Genomic DNA, 26,889 nt, shown 5'->3' with positions numbered 1-26,889 from the left:
ATTATAATGTATTAGCTACCATGCAGCCTTATTATATTCTAATGTATTAGCGACCATGGAGCCTTATTCTATTATAATGTATTAGCTACCATGGTGCCTTATTCTACTCTAATGTATTAGCTACCATGGAGCCGAATTCTAATGTATTAGCTACCATGGTGCCTTATTCTATTATAATGTATTAGCTACCATGGAGCCTTATTCTATTCTAATGTATTAGCTACCATGGAGCCTTATTCTATTATAATGTATTAGCTACCATGGTGCCTTATTCTATTATAATGTATTAGCTACCATGGAGACTTATTCTATTATAATGTATTAGCTACCATGGAGTCTTATTCTATTCTAATGTATTAGCTACCATGGAGCCTTATTATATTCTAATGTATTAGCTACCGTGGAGCCTTATTCTAATGTATTAGCTACCATGGTGCCTTATTCTATTATAATGTATTAGCTACCATGCAGCCTTAATATATTCTAATGTATTAGCTACCATGGAGCCTTATTCTATTATAATGTATTAGCTACCATTGTGCCTTTTTCTATTATAATGTATTAGCTACCATGGAGCCTTATTCTATTCTAATGTATTAGCTACCATGCAGCCTTATTCTATTCTAATGTATTAGCTACCATGGAGCCTTATTCTATTCTAATGTATTAGCTACCATGGTGCCTTATTCTATTCTAATGTATTAGCTACCATGGGGCCTTAATCTACTCTAATGTATTAGCTACCATGGAGCCATATTCTACTCTCATGTATTAGCTACAATGGTGCCTTATTCTATTATAATGTATTAGCTACCATGGAGCCTTATTCTATTCTAATGTATTAGCTACCATGGGACCTTAATCTATTATAATGTATTAGCTACCATGGAGCCTTATTCTATTATAATGTATTAGCTACCATGGAGCCTTATTCCACTATAATGTATTAGCTACCATGGAGCCTTATTCTATTATAATGTATTATCTACCATGGAGCCTTATTCTATTATAATGTATTAGCTACCATGGAGCCTTATTCTATTCTAATGTATTAGCTACCATGGAGCCTTAATCTATTATAATGTATTAGCTACCATGGAGCCTTATTATATTATAATGTATTAGCTACCATGGAGCCTTATTCTATTCTAATGTATTAGCTACCATGGAGCCTTATTCTATTATAATGTATTAGCTACCATGGAGCCTTATTCTATTCTAATGTATTAGCTACCATGGAGCCTTATTCTATTATAATGTATTAGCTACCACGGAGCCTTATTATATTCTAATGTATTAGCTACCGTGGAGCCTTATTCTAATGTATTAGCTACCATAGTGCCTTATTCTATTATAATGTATTAGCTACCATGCAGCCTTATTATATTCTAATGTATTAGCGACCATGGAGCCTTATTCTATTATAATGTATTAGCTACCATGGAGCCTTATTCTATTCTAATGTATTAGCTACCATGGAGCATTATTATATTATAATGTATTAGCTACCATGGAGCCTTATTATATTCTAATGTATTAGCTACCGTGGAGTCTTATTCTAATGTATTAGCTACCATGGTGCCTTATTCTATTATAATGTATTAGCTACCATGCAGCCTTAATATATTCTAATGTATTAGCTACCATGGAGCCTTATTCTATTATAATGTATTAGCTACCATGGAGCCTTATTCTACTATAATGTATTAGCTACCATGGAGCCTTATTCTACTATAATGTATTAGCTACCACGGAGCCTTATTATATTCTAATGTATTAGCTACCGTGGAGCCTTATTCTAATGTATTAGCTACCATAGTGCCTTATTCTTTTATAATGTATTAGCTACCATGCAGCCTTATTCTATTCTAATGTATTAGCTACCATGGAGCCTTATTATATTCTAATGTATTAGCTACCGTGGAGCCTTATTCTAATGTATTAGCTACCATGGTGCCTTATTCTATTATAATGTATTAGCTACCATTGTGCCTTATTCTATTATAATGTATTAGCTACCATGGAGCCTTATTCTATTCTAATGTATTAGCTACCATGGAGCCTGATTCTATTCTAATGTATTAGCTACCATGGAGCCTTATTCTATTATAATGTATTAGCTACCATGGAGCCTTATTCTAATGTATTAGCTACCATGGAGCCTTATTCTATTCTAATGTATTAGCTACCATGGAGCCTTATTCTATTATAATGTATTAGCTACCATGGTGCCTTATTCTATTATAATGTATTAGCTACCATGGAGCCTTATTCTATTATAATGTATTAGCTACCATGGAGCCTTATTCTACTCTAATGTATTAGCTACCATGGAGCCTTATTCTATTATAATGTATTAGCTACCATGGAGCCTTATTCTATTCTAATGTATTATCTACCATGGAGCATTATTGTATTATAATGTATTAGCTACCATGGAGCCTTATTCTATTCTAATGTATTAGCTACCATGGTGCCTTATTCTATTATAATGTATTAGCTACCATGGAGCCTCATTCTATTCTAATGTATTAGCTACCATGGTGCCTTATTCTATTATAATTTATTAGCTACCATGGTGCCTTATTCTATTATAATGTATTAGCTACCATGGAGCCTTATTCTATTATAATGTATTAGCTACCATGGAGCCTTATTCTATTATAATGTATTAGCTACCATGGAGCCTTATTCTATTCTAATGTATTAGCTACCATGGGACCTTAATCTATTATAATGTATTAGCTACCATGGAGCCTTATTCTATTATAATGTATTAGCTACCATGGAGCCTTATTCCACTATAATGTATTAGCTACCATGGAGCCTTATTCTATTATAATGTATTATCTACCATGGAGCCTTATTCTATTATAATGTATTAGCTACCATGGAGCCTTATTCTATTCTAATGTATTACATACCATGGAGCCTTAATCTATTATAATGTATTAGCTACCATGGAGCCTTATTATATTATAATGTATTAGCTACCATGGAGCCTTATTCTATTCTAATGTATTAGCTACCATGGAGCCTTATTCTATTATAATGTATTAGCTACCATGGAGCCTTATTCTATTCTAATGTATTAGCTACCATGGAGCCTTATTCTATTATAATGTATTAGCTACCACGGAGCCTTATTATATTCTAATGTATTAGCTACCGTGGAGCCTTATTCTAATGTATTAGCTACCATAGTGCCTTATTCTATTATAATGTATTAGCTACCATGCAGCCTTATTATATTCTAATGTATTAGCGACCATGGAGCCTTATTCTATTATAATGTATTAGCTACCATGGAGCCTTATTCTATTCTAATGTATTAGCTACCATGGAGCATTATTATATTATAATGTATTAGCTACCATGGAGCCTTATTATATTCTAATGTATTAGCTACCGTGGAGTCTTATTCTAATGTATTAGCTACCATGCAGCCTTAATATATTCTAATGTATTAGCTACCATGGAGCCTTATTCTATTATAATGTATTAGCTACCATGGAGCCTTATTCTACTATAATGTATTAGCTACCATGGAGCCTTATTCTATTATAATGTATTAGCTACCACGGAGCCTTATTATATTCTAATGTATTAGCTACCGTGGAGCCTTATTCTAATGTATTAGCTACCATAGTGCCTTATTCTTTTATAATGTATTAGCTACCATGCAGCCTTATTCTATTCTAATGTATTAGCTACCATGGAGCCTTATTATATTCTAATGTATTAGCTACCGTGGAGCCTTATTCTAATGTATTAGCTACCATGGTGCCTTATTCTATTATAATGTATTAGCTACCATTGTGCCTTATTCTATTCTAATGTATTAGCTACCATGGAGCCTTATTCTATTCTAATGTATTAGCTACCATGGAGCCTGATTCTATTCTAATGTATTAGCTACCATGGAGCCTTATTCTATTATAATGTATTAGCTACCATGGAGCCTTATTCTAATGTATTAGCTACCATGGAGCCTTATTCTATTCTAATGTATTAGCTACCATGGAGCCTTATTCTATTATAATGTATTAGCTACCATGGTGCCTTATTCTATTATAATGTATTAGCTACCATGGAGCCTTATTCTATTATAATGTATTAGCTACCATGGAGCCTTATTCTACTCTAATGTATTAGCTACCATGGAGCCTTATTCTATTATAATGTATTAGCTACCATGGAGCCTTATTCTATTCTAATGTATTATCTACCATGGAGCATTATTGTATTATAATGTATTAGCTACCATGGAGCCTTATTCTATTCTAATGTATTAGCTACCATGGTGCCTTATTCTATTATAATGTATTAGCTACCATGGAGCCTCATTCTATTCTAATGTATTAGCTACCATGGTGCCTTATTCTATTATAATTTATTAGCTACCATGGTGCCTTATTCTATTATAATGTATTAGCTACCATGGAGCCTTATTCTATTATAATGTATTAGCTACCATGGAGCCTTATTCTATTATAATGTATTATCTACCATGGAGCCTTATTCTATTCTAATGTATTATTTACCATGGAGCATTATTGTATTATAATGTATTAGCTACCATGGAGCCTTATTGTATTATAATGTATTAGCTACCATGGAGCCTTATTCTATTATAATATATTAGCTACCATGGTGCCTTATTCTACTCTAATGTATTAGCTACCATGGAGCCGAATTCTAATGTATTAGCTACCATGGCGCCTTATTCTATTATAATGTATTAGCTACCATGGAGCCTTATTCTATTATAATGTATTAAGTACCATGGAGCCTTATTCTATTATAATGTATTAGCTACCATGGAGCCTTATTATATTATAATGTATTAGCTACCATGGAGCCTTATTCTATTATAATGTATTAGCTACCATGGAGCCTTATTATATTATAATGTATTAGCTACCATGGAGCCTTATTCTACTTTTTATTTTTCATTTCTTTCAAAAGTTAAATATTATATTGAGACTGACAAAGACACGTTTTTGCTGATCGATTAGTGAGAATTTAAAATAAACTTCACATCTACTACACATCTGTATTCAATGCAAATTCTGATTCATTCAGTCAACAGATAATATCAAAATAAACAACTAGCTCTATACAGCTTCTACATAGTGGAATAACATTGATGGGAACACTAATGTTTTTCATGTCAACAACTTTATTATAAAAACAGCATCACATTTTCATAGTCCTTTAGCTTGACGACTAATACACAAATTAACTCAATGAAACAAAACAACTAAATTCAAGAAATGCACATTCTATTAATCTATTCAATATCTAAATCATGTATTCAAATTCATTTAGCGAAAGCCAGATCAAATCCAAGAGGTTTAAAACCTTTTCTCAATAGGGGGTGCTGTTTACACTTTGAAGATTTTTCGTTCCCAGATTAAACTGCCTCGTACTCAATTCTTGCTCGTACAATAGGCATATTATTATTACTATTGTATAGAAAACACTCTCTAGTTTCTAAAACCGTTTGAATTATTTCTCTGAGTGAAACAGAACTCATTCTGCAGCTCACTTCCTGTCAAGAAGTGAGATTTCTGAAATTGAGGTCTCTGTTCCAGGGTCGGTTTATAAATTCCCTTATAAGCTATGGGGCTACATGCACTGCATACGCCTTCCCCTAGATGTCAGTAAGCGGTGAGACTTTGAATGGAGTGGATAGCACCATCTGGGGGAGTATAAAGCCTCTTGGAACGGAAGGACCGACCTTTTCGACGCGGGGCCTGACGCAGGAGGGAAACCGGCATGGCGTCTTCAAAAGCTTTCGGTTTAGCAGTTCTATATCTCCGGCTCTGATTTAATTTGTTTTTTGTCTTAAAAACTTCATAAGGTAGTTAATTTAAACCGACTTATAGCAGTTTATAGCAGTTTATAGCGATTTTCTGGAGTTTCTTTGTCAGGCGTTATCACGAGTTGGGCACCTCTCCGGTACATCGGCGTTAGCAGCTAATTTCTACAGGAGTAGAGGACATCTTTCAACCAAAAGACGATTGTTCTGGACAAAGGACCACTTGCCCAAGATTCTGATGGAAGATCATCCAATAGTAAGAGCTATTTATGATGTTAATTCGTATATCTGTGGAAAGATGTAAAATTATTTGTCCGCCATTGATTTAGGCATGGTCTCGCTGTAACGCACGCTGAATGTCGAGTAACGTTAATTTTAAAAATCTAACACAGCGGTTGCATTAAGAACTAATGTGTCTTTCATTTGCTGTCCAACCTGTATTTTTTAGTCAAGTTTACGATTAGTTATCGATTAGATTAGGTGCCTCTCCAAGATGGCGCTGGCCAGATTGCCTGAAATGTTGCTACTAATCACATTGTATAACCACGATTTGTGCTGCTAAATATGCACATTTTCGAACAAATCCTATATGCATTGTGTAATATGATGTTACAGGACTGTCATCTGATGAAGTATATCAAGGTTAGTCAAAAATTATATATCTTTTGCTGGATTGTTACGATCGCTAACCTTTGCTACTGGTAAACGGCTTGTGTTTCCGGCTATTGTGGTAAGCTAATATAATGCTAAATTGTGTTTTCGCTGTAAAACACTTAAAAAATCTGAAATATTGGCTGGATTCACAAGATGTTGGTCTTTCATTTGCTGTACGCTGTGTATTTTTCAGAAATGTTTTATGATGAGTATTTCGGTATTTGACGTTGGTCTCTGTAATTATTCTGGCTGCTTCGGCACTATTTCAGATTGCAGCTGCAATGTAGAACTGTGATTTATACCTGAAATATGCACATTTTTCTAAAAAAAACATATGCTATACAATAAATATGTTATCAGACTGTCATCTGATGAAGTTGTTTCTTGGTTAGTGGCTATATATATCTTTATTTGGTCGAAATTGTGATAGCTACCTATGCAGGAAAAAAGCGGTGGGAAAAAAAAGTTGTGTCTTTTGCTATCGTGGTTAGCTAATAGATTTACATATTGTGTCTTCCCTGTAAAACATTTAAAAAATCAGAAATGGTGGCTGGATTCACAAGATGTGTATCTTTCATCTGGTGTCTTGGACTTGTGATTTAATGATATTTAGATGCTAGTATTTACTTGTGACGCTATGCTAGGCTATGCTAGTCAGCTTTTTTACTGTGGGGGGTGCTCCCGGATCCGGGATGGTGTGGAAGTAGAAGTTAAGGTTAGAATCAAGAAATCCAAAACTCCATTAATCTATATAGTAATTAACATTTAGCAATATCCCAAATATATAATGAACAATATTAGAGGGTTTATACTTGTATGCAATGGATTAACGTTCATAATCAAACACATTGTATAGTATTTATCATCTCCAGATGGAAACTAAAACAAAAGTAGGTCTATTTTGTTAATTATTTCAGATAAACTATATGATTTCATTTGGCAGAAAAAAAAACCTAAATTCTCAGGTCAAAAACATAAGTCGGAACACAGCCTCTCTATTCTCTCATGTGATTTCAGGTCCTCTGACTGGGAAAATGTCTTTCCACACTGAGAGCAGTGGTATGTCTTCTCCTCCTGTGTATGTATTATTGCATGCTTATTCAGACGTCTTAAATTGATAAAACTCTTTCCACACAGGGAGCATTGGTAGGGCTTTTCTTTTGTGTGTGTTGTCTCATGCTCTTTTAGGGTCCCAAACTGGGTAAACCGCTTTCCACACAGAGAACATTGAAAAGGCTTTTCCCCTGTGTGTATCCTTTCATGTGCCTTCAGGCTCCCTAAGCAGGTAAAACTATTTCCACACTGGGAACATTGGAAAGGCTTTTCCCCTGTGTGTATCCTCTCATGCTCCTTCAGGCTCCTTAAGCGGTTAAGACGCTTTCCACAATGGGAACATTGGAAATGCTTTTCCCCTGTGTGTATCCTCTCATGCTCCTTCAAGCTCCTTAACCAGGCGAAACTCTTTCCACACTGGGAACAGTTGTACGGTTTCTCTCCAGAGTGTATTCTCTTATGCTCCCTCAGGTTTCCTAACAAAGTAAAACTCTTTCCACACTGGGAACATTGGAAAGGCCTTTCTCCTGTGTGTATCCTCTCATGCCGTTTTAGGTCCCATGATAGGGAAAATCTCTTTTCACATTGGGAGCAGTGGTGTCGTCTCGCTGGTTTGGGTGTCACTGGGTCTGGTCCCCCTGAAGGACTCTTTCCGCTGTCAGAGTGAGAGTCTGGTCCCTCTCCTGCCAAAGACAAACAGATTATTTAGTTAAATACTTAATAGAGACCTGAATAAAACTTCTACATGCTAAAACTGGCTCCATGTTAGAGGAGGAGCCTGGTGAAGAGCTCCGGTCCGAGAAACTGACTGACGCTGCTCCCTCTGTGACATCGCTGCTCCCTCTGTGACATCGCTTCTCCCCCTGTGACATCGCTGCTCCCTCCTTTTAAACTACTGCCCAGCCTTTCTGAACTGCCTGGCTGAACAACACCTTATCATCTGAAGCTGTGGAATACCATTCACCTAGACCTGCCAGAGCTCTACATGTATTTTGTTCGTTTTTAAAGTATTACTCTGCCATTTTTTTAATTCATGCCCCCCTTCAGTCCTTGATTTTCCATCAATAAGTCTAAATAATTATATATATATATATATATATATATATATAATGGAGTTTCATTGTTATAATCTTAATTTCACCTACAGAACTGGCGTTACCCACTTTTAGGAGGGCATGTCATTTTATTGAATGGTTCCCCCCCGCCCGTCCGTCTCCCGACAATAGCTCCTCTCCTTCTCCTGACAGGTTAAAGGGCCGTTTCCTCCATTATTGGACTAACAAAGGTTCCTGTTATTCAGATAGTACTTACTGGTGGTAATCAATAGCTCCTCTCCTTCTCCTGACAGGTTAAAGGGACGTGACTAGTTGACAATCAGCCCCAATAATTTATTCCAAACTGAACCTAACCTCTATTCAGACGTAGAACAACGGATTCAATTAATGAAGTAAAGCATCGTGGGGGAGAAAGGGGGAGAACGGGTGAGTTGATGAGCGAGGGGAAGAGAACTATGCAGAATTATGTCATCACCAGTTGTGAATGAAGAACAGCAGTCCTATCAGTCTACTCTGGTCTACTTGGAGTCCACAGTGAGAGTGTGGTGCCTAATTTACACAATCTGAACGAAAACTACACAGATGGCGGGGAAGAAATGAATCAAGACATCTCTGATGATTATTCTTGGGGAGGTCCTCCACCTATAAAATGGTTTGAACATGGGGGGAAAGGCCCTCCACCAATAAAAATGGTTTGAACATGGGGGGAAAGGCCCTCCACCAATAAAAATGGTTTGAACATGGGGGGAAAGGCCCTCCACCAATAAAAATGGGTTGAACATGGGGGGGAAAGTCCCTCCACCAATAGAAATGGATTGAACATGGGGGGAAAGGCCCTCCACCAATAAAATGGATTGAACATGGGGGGAAAGGCCCTCCACCAATAGAAATGGATTGAACATGGGGGGAAAGGCCCTCCATCAATAAAAATGGATTGAACATGGGGGGAAAGGCCCTCCACCTATAAAAATGGAATGAACATTGGGGGGGAAAGGCCCTCCACCAATAGAAATGGGTTGAACATGGGGGGGAAAGGCCCTCCACCTATAAAATGGATTGAACATGGGGGGGAAAAGGCCCTCCACCAATAAAAATGGATTGAACATGGGGGGGAAAAGGCCCTCCACCTATAAAATGGATTGAACATGGGGGGGAAAGGCCCTCCACCAATAGAAATGGATTGAACATGGGGGGAAAGGCCCTCCACCAATAGAAATGGATTGAACATGGGGGGAAAGGCCCTCCACCAATAGAAATGGATTGAACATGGGGGGAAAGGCCCTCCACCAATAGAAATGGATTGAACATGGGGGGAAAGGCCCTCCACCTATAAAAATGGATTGAACATGGGGGGAAAGGCCCTCCACCAATAAAAATGGTTGGAACATGGGGGGGAAAGGTCCTCCACCAATAAAAATGGATTGAACATGGGGGGGAAAGGTCCTCCACCTATAAAAATGGATTGAACATGGGGGGGAAAGGTCCTCCACCAATAAAAATGGATTGAACATGGGGGGAAAGGCCCTCCACCTATAAAATGGATTGAACATGGGGGGGAAAGGCCCTCCACCAATAAAATGGATTGAACATGGGGGGGAAAGGTCCTCCACCAATAAAAATGGATTGAACATGGGGGGGAAAGGGCCTCCACCTATAAAATGGATTGAACATGGGGGGAAAGGTCCTCCACCAATAGAAATGGTTTGAACATGGGGGGAAAGGTCCTCCACCAATAAAAATGGATTGAACATGGGGGGGAAAGGGCCTCCACCTATAAAATGGATTGAACATGGGGGGAAAGGTCCTCCACCAATAGAAATGGTTTGAACATGGGGGGAAAGGTCCTCCACCAATAAAAATGGATTGAACATGGGGGGGAAAGGTCCTCCACCAATAGAAATGGATTGAACATGGGGGGGAAAGGCCCTCCACCTATAAAAATGGATTGAACATGGGGGGGAAAGGCCCTCCACCTATAAAAATGGATTGAACATGGGGGGAAAGGTCCTCCACCAATAAAAATGGATTGAACATGGGGGGGGAAAGGCCCTCCACCAATAAAAATGGATTGAACATGGGGGGGAAAGGCCCTCCACCAATAGAAATGGATTGAACATGGGGGGGAAAGGTCCTCCACCAATAAAATGGATTGAACATGGGGGGGAAAGGCCCTCCACCAATAAAAATGGATTGAACATGGGGGGAAAGGCCCTCCACCAATAAAAATGGATTGAACATGGGGGGGAAAGGCCCTCCACCAATAAAAATGGATTGAACATGGGGGGGAAAGGCCCTCCACCAATAAAAATGGATTGAACATGGGGGGGAAAGGCCCTCCACCTATAAAAATGGATTGAACATGGGGGGAAAGGTCCTCCACCAATAAAAATGGTTTGAACATGGGGGGGAAACGCCCTCCACCAATAGAAATGGATTGAACATGGGGGGGAAAGGTCCTCCACCTATAAAAATGGATTGAACATGGGGGGAAAGGCCCTCCACCAATAGAAATGGATTGAACATGGGGGGGGAAAGGCCCTCCACCTATAAAAATGGATTGAACATGGGGGGGAAAGGTCCTCCACCTATAAAAATGGATTGAACATGGGGGGGAAAGGTCCTCCACCTATAAAAATGGATTGAACATGGGGGGGAAAGGTCCTCCACCTATAAAATGGTTTGAACATGGGGGGGAAAGGCCCTCCACCTATAAAATGGATTGAACATGGGGGGGAAAGGCCCTCCACCAATAAAATGGATTGAACATGGGGGGGAAAGGTCCTCCACCTATAAAAATGGATTGAACATGGGGGGGTAAAGGTCCTCCACCTATAAAAATGGATTGAACATGGGGGGGAAAGGTCCTCCACCAATAAAAATGGATTGAACATGGGGGGAAAGGCCCTCCACCTATAAAATGGATTGAACATGGGGGGGAAAGGCCCTCCACCAATAAAATGGATTGAACATGGGGGGGAAAGGTCCTCCACCAATAAAAATGGATTGAACATGGGGGGGAAAGGGCCTCCACCTATAAAATGGATTGAACATGGGGGGAAAGGTCCTCCACCAATAGAAATGGTTTGAACATGGGGGGAAAGGTCCTCCACCAATAAAAATGGATTGAACATGGGGGGGAAAGGTCCTCCACCAATAGAAATGGATTGAACATGGGGGGGAAAGGCCCTCCACCTATAAAAATGGATTGAACATGGGGGGGAAAGGCCCTCCACCTATAAAAATGGATTGAACATGGGGGGAAAGGTCCTCCACCAATAAAAATGGATTGAACATGGGGGGGAAAGGCCCTCCACCAATAGAAATGGATTGAACATGGGGGGGAAAGGTCCTCCACCAATAAAATGGATTGAACATGGGGGGGAAAGGCCCTCCACCAATAAAAATGGATTGAACATGGGGGGAAAGGCCCTCCACCAATAAAAATGGATTGAACATGGGGGGGAAAGGCCCTCCACCAATAAAAATGGATTGAACATGGGGGGGAAAGGCCCTCCACCAATAAAAATGGATTGAACATGGGGGGGAAAGGCCCTCCACCTATAAAAATGGATTGAACATGGGGGGAAAGGTCCTCCACCAATAAAAATGGATTGAACATGGGGGGGAAAGGCCCTCCACCAATAGAAATGGATTGAACATGGGGGGGAAAGGTCCTCCACCTATAAAAATGGATTGAACATGGGGGGAAAGGCCCTCCACCAATAGAAATGGATTGAACATGGGGGGGAAAGGCCCTCCACCTATAAAAATGGATTGAACATGGGGGGGAAAGGTCCTCCACCTATAAAAATGGATTGAACATGGGGGGGAAAGGTCCTCCACCTATAAAAATGGATTGAACATGGGGGGGAAAGGTCCTCCACCTATAAAATGGTTTGAACATGGGGGGGAAAGGCCCTCCACCTATAAAATGGATTGAACATGGGGGGGAAAGGCCCTCCACCAATAAAATGGATTGAACATGGGGGGGAAAGGTCCTCCACCTATAAAAATGGATTGAACATGGGGGGGTAAAGGTCCTCCACCTATAAAAATGGATTGAACATGGGGGGGAAACGCCCTCCACCAATAGAAATGGATTGAACATGGGGGGGAAAGGCCCTCCACCAATAAAAATGGTTTGAACATGGGGGGGAAAGGCCTTCCACCTATAAAAATGGATTGAACATGGGGGGAAAGGCCCTCCATCAATAAAAATGGAATGAACATGGGGGGAAAGGCCCTCCACCAATAAAAATGGAATGAACATGGGGGGAAAGGCCCTCCACCAATAGAAATGGTTTGAACATGGGGGGGAAAGGCCCTCCACCTATAAAAATGGATTGAACATGGGGGGAAAGGCCCTCCACCTATAAAAATGGATTGAACATGGGGGGAAAGGCCCTCCACCAATAAAAATGGGTTGAACATGGGGGGAAAGGCCCTCCACCAATAGAAATGGATTGAACATGGGGGGGAAAGGCCCTCCACCAATAAAAATGGATTGAACATGGGGGGGAAAGGCCCTCCACCTATAAAAATGGATTGAACATGGGGGGAAAGGTCCTCCACCAATAAAAATGGATTGAACATGGGGGGGAAAGGCCCTCCACCAATAGAAATGGATTGAACATGGGGGGGAAAGGTCCTCCACCTATAAAAATGGATTGAACATGGGGGGAAAGGCCCTCCACCAATAGAAATGGATTGAACATGGGGGGGAAAGGCCCTCCACCTATAAAAATGGATTGAACATGGGGGGGAAAGGTCCTCCACCTATAAAAATGGATTGAACATGGGGGGGAAAGGTCCTCCACCTATAAAAATGGATTGAACATGGGGGGGAAAGGTCCTCCACCTATAAAATGGTTTGAACATGGGGGGGAAAGGCCCTCCACCTATAAAATGGATTGAACATGGGGGGGAAAGGCCCTCCACCAATAAAATGGATTGAACATGGGGGGGAAAGGTCCTCCACCTATAAAAATGGATTGAACATGGGGGGGTAAAGGTCCTCCACCTATAAAAATGGATTGAACATGGGGGGGAAAGGCCCTCCACCTATAAAAATGGATTTAACATGGGGGGGAAAGGCCCTCCACCAATAAAAATGGTTTGAACATGGGGGGGAAAGGCCTTCCACCTATAAAAATGGATTGAACATGGGGGGAAAGGCCCTCCATCAATAAAAATGGAATGAACATGGGGGGAAAGGCCCTCCACCAATAAAAATGGAATGAACATGGGGGGAAAGGCCCTCCACCAATAGAAATGGTTTGAACATGGGGGGGAAAGGCCCTCCACCTATAAAAATGGATTGAACATGGGGGGAAAGGCCCTCCACCTATAAAAATGGATTGAACATGGGGGGAAAGGCCCTCCACCAATAAAAATGGGTTGAACATGGGGGGAAAGGCCCTCCACCAATAGAAATGGATTGAACATGGGGGGGAAACGCCCTCCACCAATAGAAATGGATTGAACATGGGGGGGAAAGGCCCTCCACCTATAAAAATGGATTGAACATGGGGGGAAAGGCCCTCCACCAATAAAAATGGGTTGAACATGGGGGGAAAGGCCCTCCACCAATAGAAATGGATTGAACATGGGGGGAAAGGCCCTCCACCTATAAAAATGGATTGAACATGGGGGGGAAAGGCCCTCCACCAATAGAAATGGATTGAACATGGGGGGGAAAGGCCCTCCACCTATAAAAATGGATTGAACATGGGGGGAAAGGCCCTCCACCAATAAAAATGGGTTGAACATGGGGGGAAAGGCCCTCCACCTATAAAAATGGATTGAACATGGGGGGGAAAGGCCCTCCACCTATAAAAATGGATTGAACATGGGGGGAAAGGCCCTCCACCTATAAAAATGGGTTGAACATGGGGGGAAAGGCCCTCCACCAATAAAAATGGGTTGAACATGGGGGGAAAGGCCCTCCACCAATAGAAATGGATTGAACATGGGGGGGAAAGGCCCTCCACCAATAGAAATGGATTGAATATGGGGGGGAAAGGCCCTCCACCAATAAAAATGGATTGAACATGGGGGGGAAAGGCCCTCCACCAATAGAAATGGATTGAACATGGGGGGGAAAGGCCCTCCACCAATAGAAATGGATTGAACATGGGGGGGAAAGGCCCTCCACCAATAAAAATGGATTGAACATGGGGGGAAAGGCCCTCCACCAATAGAAATGGATTGAACATGGGGGGGAAGGATCAGAAAACCAGTCAGTATCTGGTGTGACCACCATTTTCCTCATGCAGCGTGACATCTCCTTCACATAGAGTTGATCAGGCTGTTGATTGTGGCCTGTGGAAGGTTGTCCCACTCCTCTTCAATGGCTGTGGTTGAAGATGCTGGATATTGGTGGGAACTGGAACACGCTGTCGTACATGTCGATCCAGAACATCCCAAACATGCTCAACGGGTGACATGTCTGGTAAGTCTGCAGGCCATGGAAGAACCGGGACATGTTCAGCTTCCAGGAATTGTGTCCAGATCCTTGAGACATGGGGCATTATCTTGCTGAAACATGAGGTGATGGCAGCGGATGAAACGCACAACAATGGGCCTCAGGATCTTGTCACATTATCTCTGTGCATTGAAATTGCAATCGATAAAATGCAATTGTGTTCGTTGTCTGTTGCTTATGCCTGCCCATACCATAACCCCACCATGGGGCACTCTGTTCACAACGTTGACATCAGCAAACAGCTCACCCCCACGACGCCATACATGCGGTCTTCCATCTGTCCAGTACAGTTGAAACCAGGATTCATCCATGAAGAGCACACTTAACCAGCATGCCAGTGGCCATTGAGCATTTGCCCACTTTATTTATTTTATTTAACTACGCAAGTCACTGAAGTCGGTTACGACGCCAAACTGCAGTCAAGAAGACCCTGGTGAGGACGACGTGCACACAGATGACCTTCCCCGACACCGTTTCTGACAGTTTGCGCAGAAATTTTTCAGTTGTGCAAAATCCAGTTTCATCGCTGCACATTTTAAAGAGTGGCCTTTTATTGTCCCCAGCACAAGGTGCACCTGCGTAATGATCATGCCGTTTTAATAATCATGTTGATATGCCACACCTGGATGGATTATCTGGATGGATTATCTTGGTAAAAGGAGAAATGCTCACTAACAGAATGTCTGCCCATTAACTTGAAGGAGGGGTCCCCTTGAGGCCCAGTGGTTCTGGTGTTAAAAAGACTTGGTGGCTTTAATAACAAAGATAATGTAGAGCTTCAAGTCTTCCTTTCATGGAAACGGCCTGTTGGGTGCTTCCACCAAAAGGGTGCTTCCACCAAAGGACTGCCTTTTACTTCCCTTTGATATTTTAAGTAGAAATTGTGCACCAATTTTGAATTCTAAAAAGCCTGTTATATTAAATGAAGTGCCCTTTTAATATAGACCACATGGAGAATTCAATACTTTTTTAAATATGAATAAAAGCTTGCTAGAGTGACCAAAGTCAGCATTTTGACATGTCCCTCCGTCAAACATGTATCACTTCCAGCATCATTTTAACCCACTTATAAATGCTGTACATTTTACCATAATTGTAAAGCCCAAAAGGTTTAATTGCTACCTTTAATGTTCCTTTATAGGGTTACTGTTCCTTTATAGGGTTACTGTTCCTTTATAGGGTTAATGTTCCTTTATAGGGTTACTGTTCCTTTATAGGGTTAATGTTCCTTTATAGGGTTACTGTTCCTTTATAGGGTTACTGTTCCTTTATAGGGTTACTGTTCCTTTATAGGGTTAATGTTCCTTTATAGGGTTATTGTTCCTTTATAGGGTTACTGTTCCTTTATAGGGTTACTGTTCCTTTATAGGGTTACTGTTCCCACAAGGCCATATTTCCATGTTACAGCGCGTTTGAGGAAAACAGATGTAAGACAGATGCACACCTGGGCTAATTAGCTATTGTAACGGATGTGAAATGGCTAGCTAGTTAGCGGGTACGCGCTAGTAGCGTTTCAATCAGTTACGTCACTTGCTCTGAGACTTAAGTAGGGTTGCCCCTTGCTCTGCAAGGGCCGCGGCTTTTGTGGAGCGATGGGTAACGACGCTTCGTGGGTGTCAGTTGTTGATGTGTGCAGAGGGTCCCTGGTTCGCGCCCGGGTATGGGCGAGGGGACGGTTTAAAGTTATACTGTTACACTATCAGCGACTCCTAACACCAGGGCTAATTAGCTATCTGCGACTCCTAACACCTGTGTGTAAACGGAATACAGACGCCACAAAGGTGTTGTCGCTGAAAAACGCTGTCGGCTGCAACTGTGTTAAAACCGGTTAGAACAGTGTGCAGTAAGTATATTTGTGCAATTATTTTTGATGCGATATGAAAGTAGAGATATTTATGTTTCTGGAACCGTACCGCAATTGAGAATCGATTCACATTTACATGTAGTATTTGTCTGTTTCGGAGCCAACTCGCCTCAAAGCAGAACATGTCTGGTCCTTGGACTATATTGAGTCACGTCAGGCTTCTTTCGTCCATTATTGGGCTAACAGAGGTTGTGATCCTGTTATTAAGATAGTACTTACTGGTCTTAATCAGATCTTCTGTCTCCTCCTCGTCATCGTCTTTCAATGTGACAGTCATCTCCCCCTCCTCCCCTGCACCCTCCTCTTGCTCTTCATCTTCCTCTTCTTTCACTGTAACATCCTCCTCCTCTTTCACTCTGAACGCGTCTTCCTCTTGTTTCTCTGTAACATCCTCCTCCTCTTTCACTCTGAACGCGTCTTCCTCTTGTTTCTCTGTAACATCCTCCTCCTCCTCTTTCACTCTGAACGCGTCTTCCTCTTGTTTTACTGTAACATCCTCCTCCTCTTTCACGACAATGTTCAGCCACAGACCCTCTTTCTCCGTCCAGCAGATCTCTTCTTTAACAGGAGAGTAGTTTAGTGAGCTCATGGTCGGGGATGTTAGCTAGGTAGCAATAGCGCCTAGCATAGTGCTAGGCTAACTTATCAAGCCAGCTAGCTGACTAACAATTTACTAACAATGTACATATAACATTAAATAAAGTAACTAGCTAAACGACAAAACTCTGTTTAAAACACCGAGACAGTCTAAAGAGCTTCAATGTTTCGGCTATGTTTGCTAGAAAGCTACCGAGGCGGATGACTAGCTGTTGTTGTTGAAGAAACGTCCGGTCCACTAGATTATACGTCACACTGGCAGCATCGCCTGAAAGACGCTCAGCGCCATCAGCTGACTGGAGTTGGTAACGCAGTTGAGAGAAAAGTGCATTTTATTTCATTTAAAACCTACTTTCCATCTGCTACATATCTGCCTGGATTTAAGGCAATGTCATATTAATTCAGTCAAACAAACAAATCTGTACCATGGTTTAACAGTGATCTACGTTCTATGAAAGCGGCTGGGAGCAAACTGGAGAATAGCTAGAGGAAAACAAACCTAACTGTATATACAGTGGGGAGAACAAGTATTTGATACACTGCCGATTTTGCAGGTTTTCCTACTTACAAAGCATGTAGAGGTCTGTAATTTTTATCATAGGTACACTTCAACTGTGCGAGATGGAATCTAAAACAAAAATCCAGAAAATCACATTGTATGATTTTTAAGTAATTAATTTGCATTTTATTGCATGACAGAAGTATTTGATCACCTACCAACCAGTAAGGATACATGTAATAGACCTAATGGATAAATAGACTAGTCAGTATAGGATACATGTAATTGACCTAATGGATAAATAGACTAGTCAGTATAGGATACATGTAATAGACCTAATGGATAAATAGACTAGTCAGTATAGGATACATGTAATAGACCTAATGGATAAATAGACTAGTCAGTATAGGATACATGTAATAGACCTAATGGATAAATAGACTAGTCAGTATAGGATACATGTAATAGACCTAATGGATAAATAGACTAGTCAGTATAGGATACATGTAATAGACCTAATGGATAAATAGACTAGTCAGTATAGGATACATGTAATAGACCTAATGGATAAATAGACTAGTCAGTATAGGATACATGTAATAGACTAGTCAGTATAGGATACATGTATTAGACCTAATGGGTAAATATACTAGTCAGTATAGGATACATGTAATAGACCTAATGGATAAAGAGACTAGTCAGTAAAGGATACATGTAATAGACCTAATGGATAAATAGACTAGTCAGTATAGGATACATGTACTAGACCTAATAGAGAAATAGACTAGTCAGTATAGGATACATGTACTAGACCTAATGGATAAATAGACTAGTCAGTATTGGATACATGTATTAGACCTAATGGATATATAGACTAGTCAGTATAGGATACATGTATTAGACCTAATAGAGAAATAGACTAGTCAGTATAGGATACATGTACTAGACCTAATGGATAAGTAGACTAGTCAGTATAGGATACATGTATTAGACCTAATGGATATATAGACTAGTCAGTATAGGATACATGTATTAGACCTAATGGGTAAATAGACTAGTCAGTATAGGATACATGTACTAGACCTAATGGGTAAATAGACTAGTCAGTATAGGATACATGTACTAGACCTAATGGATAAATAGACTAGTCAGTATAGGATACATGTATTAGACCTAATAGAGAAATAGACTAGTGAGTCAGCTGCTCTACTCTAATGTATTAGCTACCATGGTGCCTTATTCTATTATAATGTATTAGCTACAATGGAGCCTTATTCTATTATAATGTATTAGCTACCATGGAGCCTTATTCTATTATAATGTATTAGCTACCATGGAGCCTTATTCTATTATAATGTATTAGCTACAATGGAGCCTTATTCTACTATAATGTATTAGCTACCATGGAGCCTTATTCTATTATAATGTATTAGCTACCATGGAGCCTTATTCTATTATAATGTATCAGCTACCATGGAGCCTTATTCTATTATAATGTATTAGCTACCATGGAGCCTTATTCTATTATAATGTATTAGCTACCATGGAGCCTTATTCTATTATAATGTATCAGCTACCATGGAGCCTTATTCTATTATAATGTATTAGCTACCATGGAGCCTTATTCTATTATAATGTATTAGCTACCATGAAGCCTTATTCTATTCTAATGTATTAGCTACCATGGAGCCTTATTCTATTATAATGTATTAGCTACCATGAAGCCTTATTCTATTCTAATGTATTAGCTACCATGGAGCCTTATTCTATTATAATGTATTAGCTACCATGGAGCCTTATTCTATTATAATGTATTAGCTACCATGGAGCCTTATTATATTATAATGTATTAGCTACCATGAAGCCTTATTCTATTCTAATGTATTAGCTACCATGGAGCCTTATTCTATTATAATGTATTAGCTACCATGGAGCCTTATTCTATTATAATGTATTAGCTACCATGGAGCCTTATTCTATTATAATGTATTAGCTACCATGGAGCCTTATTCTATTATAATGTATTAGCTACCATGGAGCCTTATTCTATTATAATGTATTAGCTACCATGGAGCCTTATTCTATTATAATGTATTAGCTACCATGGAGCCTTATTCTATTATAATGTATTAGCTACCATGGAGCCTTATTATATTATAATGTATTAGCTACCATGATGCCTTATTATATTATAATGTATTAGCTACCATGGAGCCTTATTCTACTTCTTGCTAGTTTAATATTATATTGAGACTGACAAAGACACGTTTTTGCTGATCGATTAGTGAGAATTTAAAATAAACTTCACATCTACTACACATCTGTATTCAATGCAAATTCTGATTCATTCAGTCAACAGATAATATCAAAATAAACAACTAGCTCTATACTGCTTCTACATAGTGGAATAACATTGATGGGAACATTCATGTTTTTCATGTCAACAACTTTATTATAAAAACAGCATCACATTTTCATAGTCCTTTAGCTTGACGACTAATACACAAATTAACTCAATGAAACAAAAACGACTAAATTCAAGAAATGCACATTCTATTAATCTATTCAATATCTAAATCATGTATTCAAATTCATTTAGCGAAAAGCCAGATCAAATCAAATTCAAGAGGTTTAAGGTTAGAATCAAGAAATCCAAAACTCCATTAATCTATAAAGTAATTAACATTTAGCAATATCCCAAATATATAATGAACAATACTAGAGGGTTTATACTTGTATGCAATGGATTAACGTTCATAATCAAACACATTGTACGGTATTTATCATCTCCAGATGGAAACTAAAACAAAAGTAGGTCTAGTTTGTTAATGATTTCATATAAACTATATGATTTCATTTGGCATGAACAAAAACCTAAATTCTCAGGTCAAAAACATAAGTCAGAACACAGCCTCTCTATTCTCTCATGTGATTTCAGGTCCTCTGACTGGGAAAATGTCTTTCCACACTGAGAGCAGTGGTAAGTCTTCTCCTTCTGTGTATGTATTCTTGCGTGCTTATTCAGATGTTTTAAATTGATAAAACTCTTTCCACACTGGTAGCATTGGTAGAGCTTTTCTTGTGCGTGTGTTGTCTCATGCTCTTTTAGGGTCCCTAACTGGGTAAACCGCTTTCCACACTGGGAACATTGGAAAGGCTTTTCCCCTGTGTGTATCCTCTCATGCTCCTCCAGACTCCTTAAGCGGGTAAAACGCTTTCCACACTGGGAACATTGGAAAGGCTTTTCCCCTGTGTGTATCCTCTCATGCTGCTTTAGGCTCCCTGACCAGGCGAAACACTTTCCACAATGGGAACAGTTGTACGGTTTCTCTCCAGAGTGTATTCTCTTATGCTCCCTCAGGTTTCCTAACAAAGTAAAACTCTTTCTACACTGGGAACATTGGAAAGGCCTTTCTCCTGTGTGTGTCCTCTCATGCCGTTTTAGGGCCCATGATAGGGAAAATCTCTTTTCACAATGGGAGCAGTGGTGTTGTCTCGCTGGTTTGGGTGTCACTGGGTCTGGTCCCCCTGAAGGACTCTTTCCGCTGTCAGAGTGAGAGTCTGGTCCCTCTCCTGCCAAAGACAAACAGATTATTTAGTTAAATACTTAATAGAGAACTGAATCAACGTCTACATGATAAAACTGGCTCCATGTTAGAGGAGGAGCCTGGTGAAGAGCTCCAGTCTGAGTAACTGACTGACGCTGCTCCCTCTGTGACATCGCTGCTCCCTCCTTTTAAACTACTGCCCAGCCTTTCTGAACTGCCTGGCTGAACAACACCTTATCATCTGAAGCTGTGGAATACCATCACCAAGACCTGCCAGATCTCTACATGTGTTTTGTTAGTTTTTACAGTCTGAGATTGTCTTTGTGATGAAAAGTGTTGTATAAAATACATCATTATTATTATTACTACTATTGTTATACTATCAGGTTTAGTCCCCCAATCACATCATGATTTTAAAGTATTACTCTGCCATTTTTTTATTCATGCCCCCCTTCAGGTCTTGATTTTCCCTCAATAAGTCTAAATAATGACATATATACAGTGGGGAGAACAAGTATAATGGACTGTCATTGTTACAATCTTAATTTCACCTACAGGACTGACGTTACCTACTTTTAGGAGGGCATGTCATTTTATTGAATGGTTTCCCCCCCTTGCCGTCTCCCGACAATAGGGCCTGCTCCGCTACTTCTCCTGACAGGTTAAAACTTCTTAGGGACAGGGGGCAGTATTGGGAAGTTTAGATGACTGAGGTGCCCAAAGTAAACTGCCTGTTACTCAGGCCCAGAAGCTAGGATATGCACATGCATAGGTAGTATTGGGTAGAAAAGTTTCTAAAACTGTTAAAATAATGTCTGTGAGTATAACAGAACTGACTTGGCAGGTGAAACCCAGAGGACAATCCATCCAGGAAATCTTTTTTTTGAGGTCAATGCTTTTCTATGGGGAAGCCGAATTATTAGGACCCAGATTGCAGTTCCTATGGCTTGACATCCACTAGATGTCAACAGTCTTTAGCAGTTGTTCGATGTTGTCTTTTTGAAAAATGAAGAAGTAGTCGTATTCTTTCTAAGTGTCACTCAGGTGGACTCTAGTCTTTTGGTGCGCGTGAATGAGAGCGCACTCCGTTTAGTTTTTCTCCGGTATTGGAAACAGTTTATTCCGTCTTAAATTTGATTGATTATTTACATTTTAGGGTACCTGAGGTTGGATTAGAAACATTGTTTGAAATGTTTGGACCAAGTTTACAGGTAACTTATTAGATCCTTTGTAGGCAGGTTGGGCGAGTTGGAACCGGTGTATTTCTGAATCAAAAGAAAGAAGGACTTTATCGAACAAAACGACCATTCATTGTGTAACTGAGACCTTCTGAATCAAACGCGCCAAATAAACAGACATTTTTGGGATATAAAGAAGAATTTTATCAAACAAAACGACCATGTAAATGAGACCTTTGGGATTGCAAAAAGATGAAGATCTTCAAAGGTAAGCGATTTATTTCATTGCTATTTCTGACTTTCGTGATGCATCTTTTTGGTTGGAAAATGTTTTCATGCTTTGATAAGCGAGGCGCTGTCCTCAGATAATCGGATGGTTTTCGCCGAAAAACCTTTTTGAAATCTGACAAAGTGGCTGGATTAACAAGAAGTTAATCTTTAAACCGATGTATAACACTTGTATTTTTTTATGAATATAATTATATAATGAGTGAGAAAGGTAGAGCCATAAATATTATACCCCTTATTGGTACTTAAACGTTGTATATCTCCACTGTCCTAATGAACAGATAGGGGAGAGTAGGGGAGGGTTTGAAGAAATGGAACAACTCTAATTCAGTCTCCACTGTCCTAATGAACAGATAGGGGAGAGTAGCGGAGGGCTTGAAGGAATGGAACAACTCTAATTCAGTCTCCACTGTCCTAATGAACAGATAGGGGAGAGTAGCTGAGGGCTTGAAGGAATGGAACAACTCTAATTCAGTCTCCACTGTCCTAATGAACAGATAGGGGAGAGTAGCGGAGGGCTTGAAGGAATGGAACAACTCTAATTCAGTCTCCACTGTCCTCATGAACAGATAGGGGAGAGTAGCTGAGGGCTTGAAGGAATGGAACAACTCTAATTCAGTCTCCACTGTCCTAATGAACAGATAGGGGAGAGTAGCGGAGGGCTTGAAGGAATGGAACAACTCTAATTCATAGACAGAGCTGTGGATGCAAGGACCGACCATGAGATCAAAATGATCGTTTTAAACACGTTTTGAGTCAAATACAGTGTTTGTTTACATTTGCATTGTTTACACACAATGGAGGTTTACAACTTTATATTTGGGGTTCTGGTGAGGAGCACATTTCAGTGCAATGCCCCTTTGGCTTTAACACCACACATTAGTTCAACAACTGCAGAGTTTCTGGCTGTGTTTTTAAGACAGTACTCACTGGTGTTAATCAGATCTTCAGTCTCCTCTTCCTCTCCCAAAACATCCTCCTCTTCTTTGTTCAATGTTACATCCTCCTCTTCTTTCGAGGTGATAGCCTCCTCTTCCTCCTTTTTCGTTCTGAAAGCTTCTACCTCCTCTTCTTCCAATGTGACAGCCTCTACCCCCTCTTCCTCCTTCACTCTAAAAGGTTCTTCCTCTTCTTTCACTGTAACATCCTCTTCTTCCTCCTTTTTCATTCTGAAAGCGTCTACCTCCTCTTCTTCCACTGTGACAGCCTCTATCCCCTCTTCCTCTTTCACTCTAAAATGTTCTTTCTCTTCTTTCACTATAACACCCTCCTCTTCTTCCTTTTTAATTCTGAAAGCTTCTACCTCCTCTTCTTCCACTGTGACAACCTCTATCCCCTCTTCATCTTTCACTCTAAAATGTTCCTTCTCCTCTTCCTCCTTTTTCATTCTGAAAGCGTCTATCCCTTCTCCCACTCTAAAACGTTCTCTCTCTTCTTTCACTGTAACATCCTCTTCTTCCAATGTGATACTGATAGCCTCCTCTTCCTCCTCTTTTACATTCTGAAAGCTTCTTCCTCTCCTTTTACTGTAATATCCCCCTCCTCTTCTTTCATGACAATGTTCAGCCCCAGGGCGTCTTTCTCCGTCCAGCAGACCACGTCTTCTTTAGAAGGAGGAGAGTAGCTTAGTGACCTCATGGTCGGGCTAGCTAGCATTAGCGATAAGCTTAGTGCTAGACTCAGTATAATCAACACATTTGTACATTTAACAAGCAAATTACTTGAAGTTAAACAGCAGATACGTAAAGAGGATTGTGTTAAAAACATCGAGATCAATATACACAAAAATGGTCCAAAGAGCTTCAATGTTTTCGGTTGTATGTTGGCTACCAGGCTACGGAGGTGGTTGAATGATTCAGTATCCGTGTTGTTGAAACAGCTTCCGGTGTCGTGTGGTCCACTAGATATGACGTCACCAGCTGAAGACGCATATCGCAGTCAGCTGACTGGAATGGGTAACGCAGTTTAGAAAAATATTCACTACATTGTTTATTAATTTAAAGATGAGCAAATATGTTTTGTCTGACTTCTTACAGCCAATACTTTCGTCTATGCAGACCTATAGCTACATGTGAATATGTACATTATGAATATATAATGGTAGAATAGTTCCGTGTAGCTCAGTAGGTAAAGCATGGCGCTTGCAACGCCAGGGTTGTTGGTTTGATACCCGCGGGGGACCAGTATGAAAATGTATGCACACACTAATGTAAGTAGATCTGCGTCTGCTTTAATGAATAACATGTTAAACAAAATTAAGACCTAGTTAAGAATGAACTCCAATCTTGACAATATAATGTCAGTTGCAAGGGTGGGGCTATCTCTTTAAATGGCCCCACCTGCAGTCTTTGGCCGTGTTCCTCTGCTCAGACGTTGCTGACACCTGACAGAGCTGACAATGCCTGGACAGGTATTTGCACATGTTATGGCAATGGGCTTGTACGAGCGGATCACTGTTGTCAAGTCACCGTCTTTCAAAGTGTGATGCATTTTGGGGATAAAAAGTGTCTGACTTGCGACTACATGAACTTTACAAAAACAACATCAAAGATCATAAAGTCGACTGCAAACAGTCGACTCCTAACCAGCTGTAACTTACAGCCGTTGGCTGCATTGGGGAGGCTATATTGTCAACCAATCACCAGGGTGTTTCTGTTTTGACCCACACAAACAGGACCAATCATTTCAACATTTTGTGACTTTACAGCCTTATTCAAAAATATATTAAATTAAATTGTTCCTCATCTATCTTCACACAATACCCCATAATGACAAAAACAGGTTTTTAGAAATGTTTGCAAATGGGTCAAAAATAAATAAATAAAACCACCTTATTTACATAAGTATACAAACCCTTTGTTATGAGAATCGAAATTAAGATCAGGTACTTTGTTTTTACACGGCTGCTACTCGCTGTTAATTATCTATGCATAGTCACTTTACCCCGACCTACATGCACAAATTACCTGGACTAACCTGTACCCCTGCACATTGACTCTGTACCCGTACCCCCTGTATATAGCCTCCACACATTGACTAGGTACCGGTACCCCCTGTATATAGCTTCCTCACATTGACTAGGTACCGGTACCCCCTGTATGTAGCCTCCACATTGAGTCTGTACTTGTACCCCCTGTATATAGCCTCCACATTGACTCTGTACCACTACCCCCTGTATATAGCCTCCACACATTGACTAGGTACCGGTACCCCCTGTATATAGCCTCCTCACATTGACTCTGTACTGGTACCCCCTGTTTATAGCCTCCTCACTTTGACTCTGTACCGGTACCCCCTGTATATAGCCTCCACACATTGACTAGGTACCGGTACCCCCTGTATATAGCCTCCACATTGACTCTGTACTGGTACCCCCTGTATATAGCCTCCACATTGACTCTGTACTTGTACCCCCTGTATATAGCCTCCACATTGACTCTGTACCAGTACCCCCTGTATATAGCCTCCACACATTGACTAGGTACCGGTACCCCCTGTATATAGCCTCCTCACATTGACTAGGTACCGGTACCCCCTGTATATAGTCTCCACATTGACTCTGTACTGGTACCCCATGTATATAGCCTCCACATTAACTCTGTACTGGTACCCCCTGTATATAGCCTCCACATTAACTCTGTACTGGTACCCCCTGTATATAGCCTCCACATTGACTCTGTACCGGTACCCCCTGTATATAGTCTCCACTGACTCTGTACCGGTACCCCCTGTATATAGCCTCCACATTGACTCTGAACCGTTACCCCCTGTATATTGTCTCCACATTGACTCTGTACTGGTACCCCCTGTATATAGCCTCCTCACATTAGCTCGTTAATGTTAAC

At 40.3% G+C, this 26,889-nt stretch overlaps 2 protein-coding genes and 1 pseudogene across 2 annotated transcripts in view; 1 reads left to right on the top strand and 2 right to left on the bottom strand.

The window, feature by feature from the left end:
• LOC139547938 (zinc finger protein 271-like) overlaps nt 1–26,889 on the top strand; it is a 189,346-nt gene that overhangs the window by 70,105 nt on the left and 92,352 nt on the right. The window lies entirely within an intron of this gene.
• LOC139549209 (zinc finger protein 391-like) lies at nt 5,180–17,769 on the bottom strand. The gene is made up of 2 exons (XM_071359429.1): nt 17,154–17,769; nt 5,180–8,214 (listed from the first exon to the last, which is right to left on the bottom strand). Exons 1-2 carry the CDS (start codon nt 17,521–17,523, stop codon nt 7,445–7,447), a joined length of 1,140 nt encoding a protein of 379 aa, XP_071215530.1. The 5' UTR covers nt 17,524–17,769; the 3' UTR covers nt 5,180–7,444.
• The window catches only part of LOC139552133 (zinc finger protein 420-like), a 16,844-nt pseudogene continuing 10,414 nt past the window's right edge, over nt 20,460–26,889 (bottom strand).

The sequence above is a fragment of the Salvelinus alpinus genome, chromosome 2 (assembly GCF_045679555.1).
Source record: "Salvelinus alpinus chromosome 2, SLU_Salpinus.1, whole genome shotgun sequence".
NCBI classification, from domain to species: domain Eukaryota; kingdom Metazoa; phylum Chordata; class Actinopteri; order Salmoniformes; family Salmonidae; genus Salvelinus; species Salvelinus alpinus.
The sequence above is the reverse complement of the archived record's forward strand: the minus strand, read 5'-3'. Positions and strand labels throughout refer to the sequence as shown.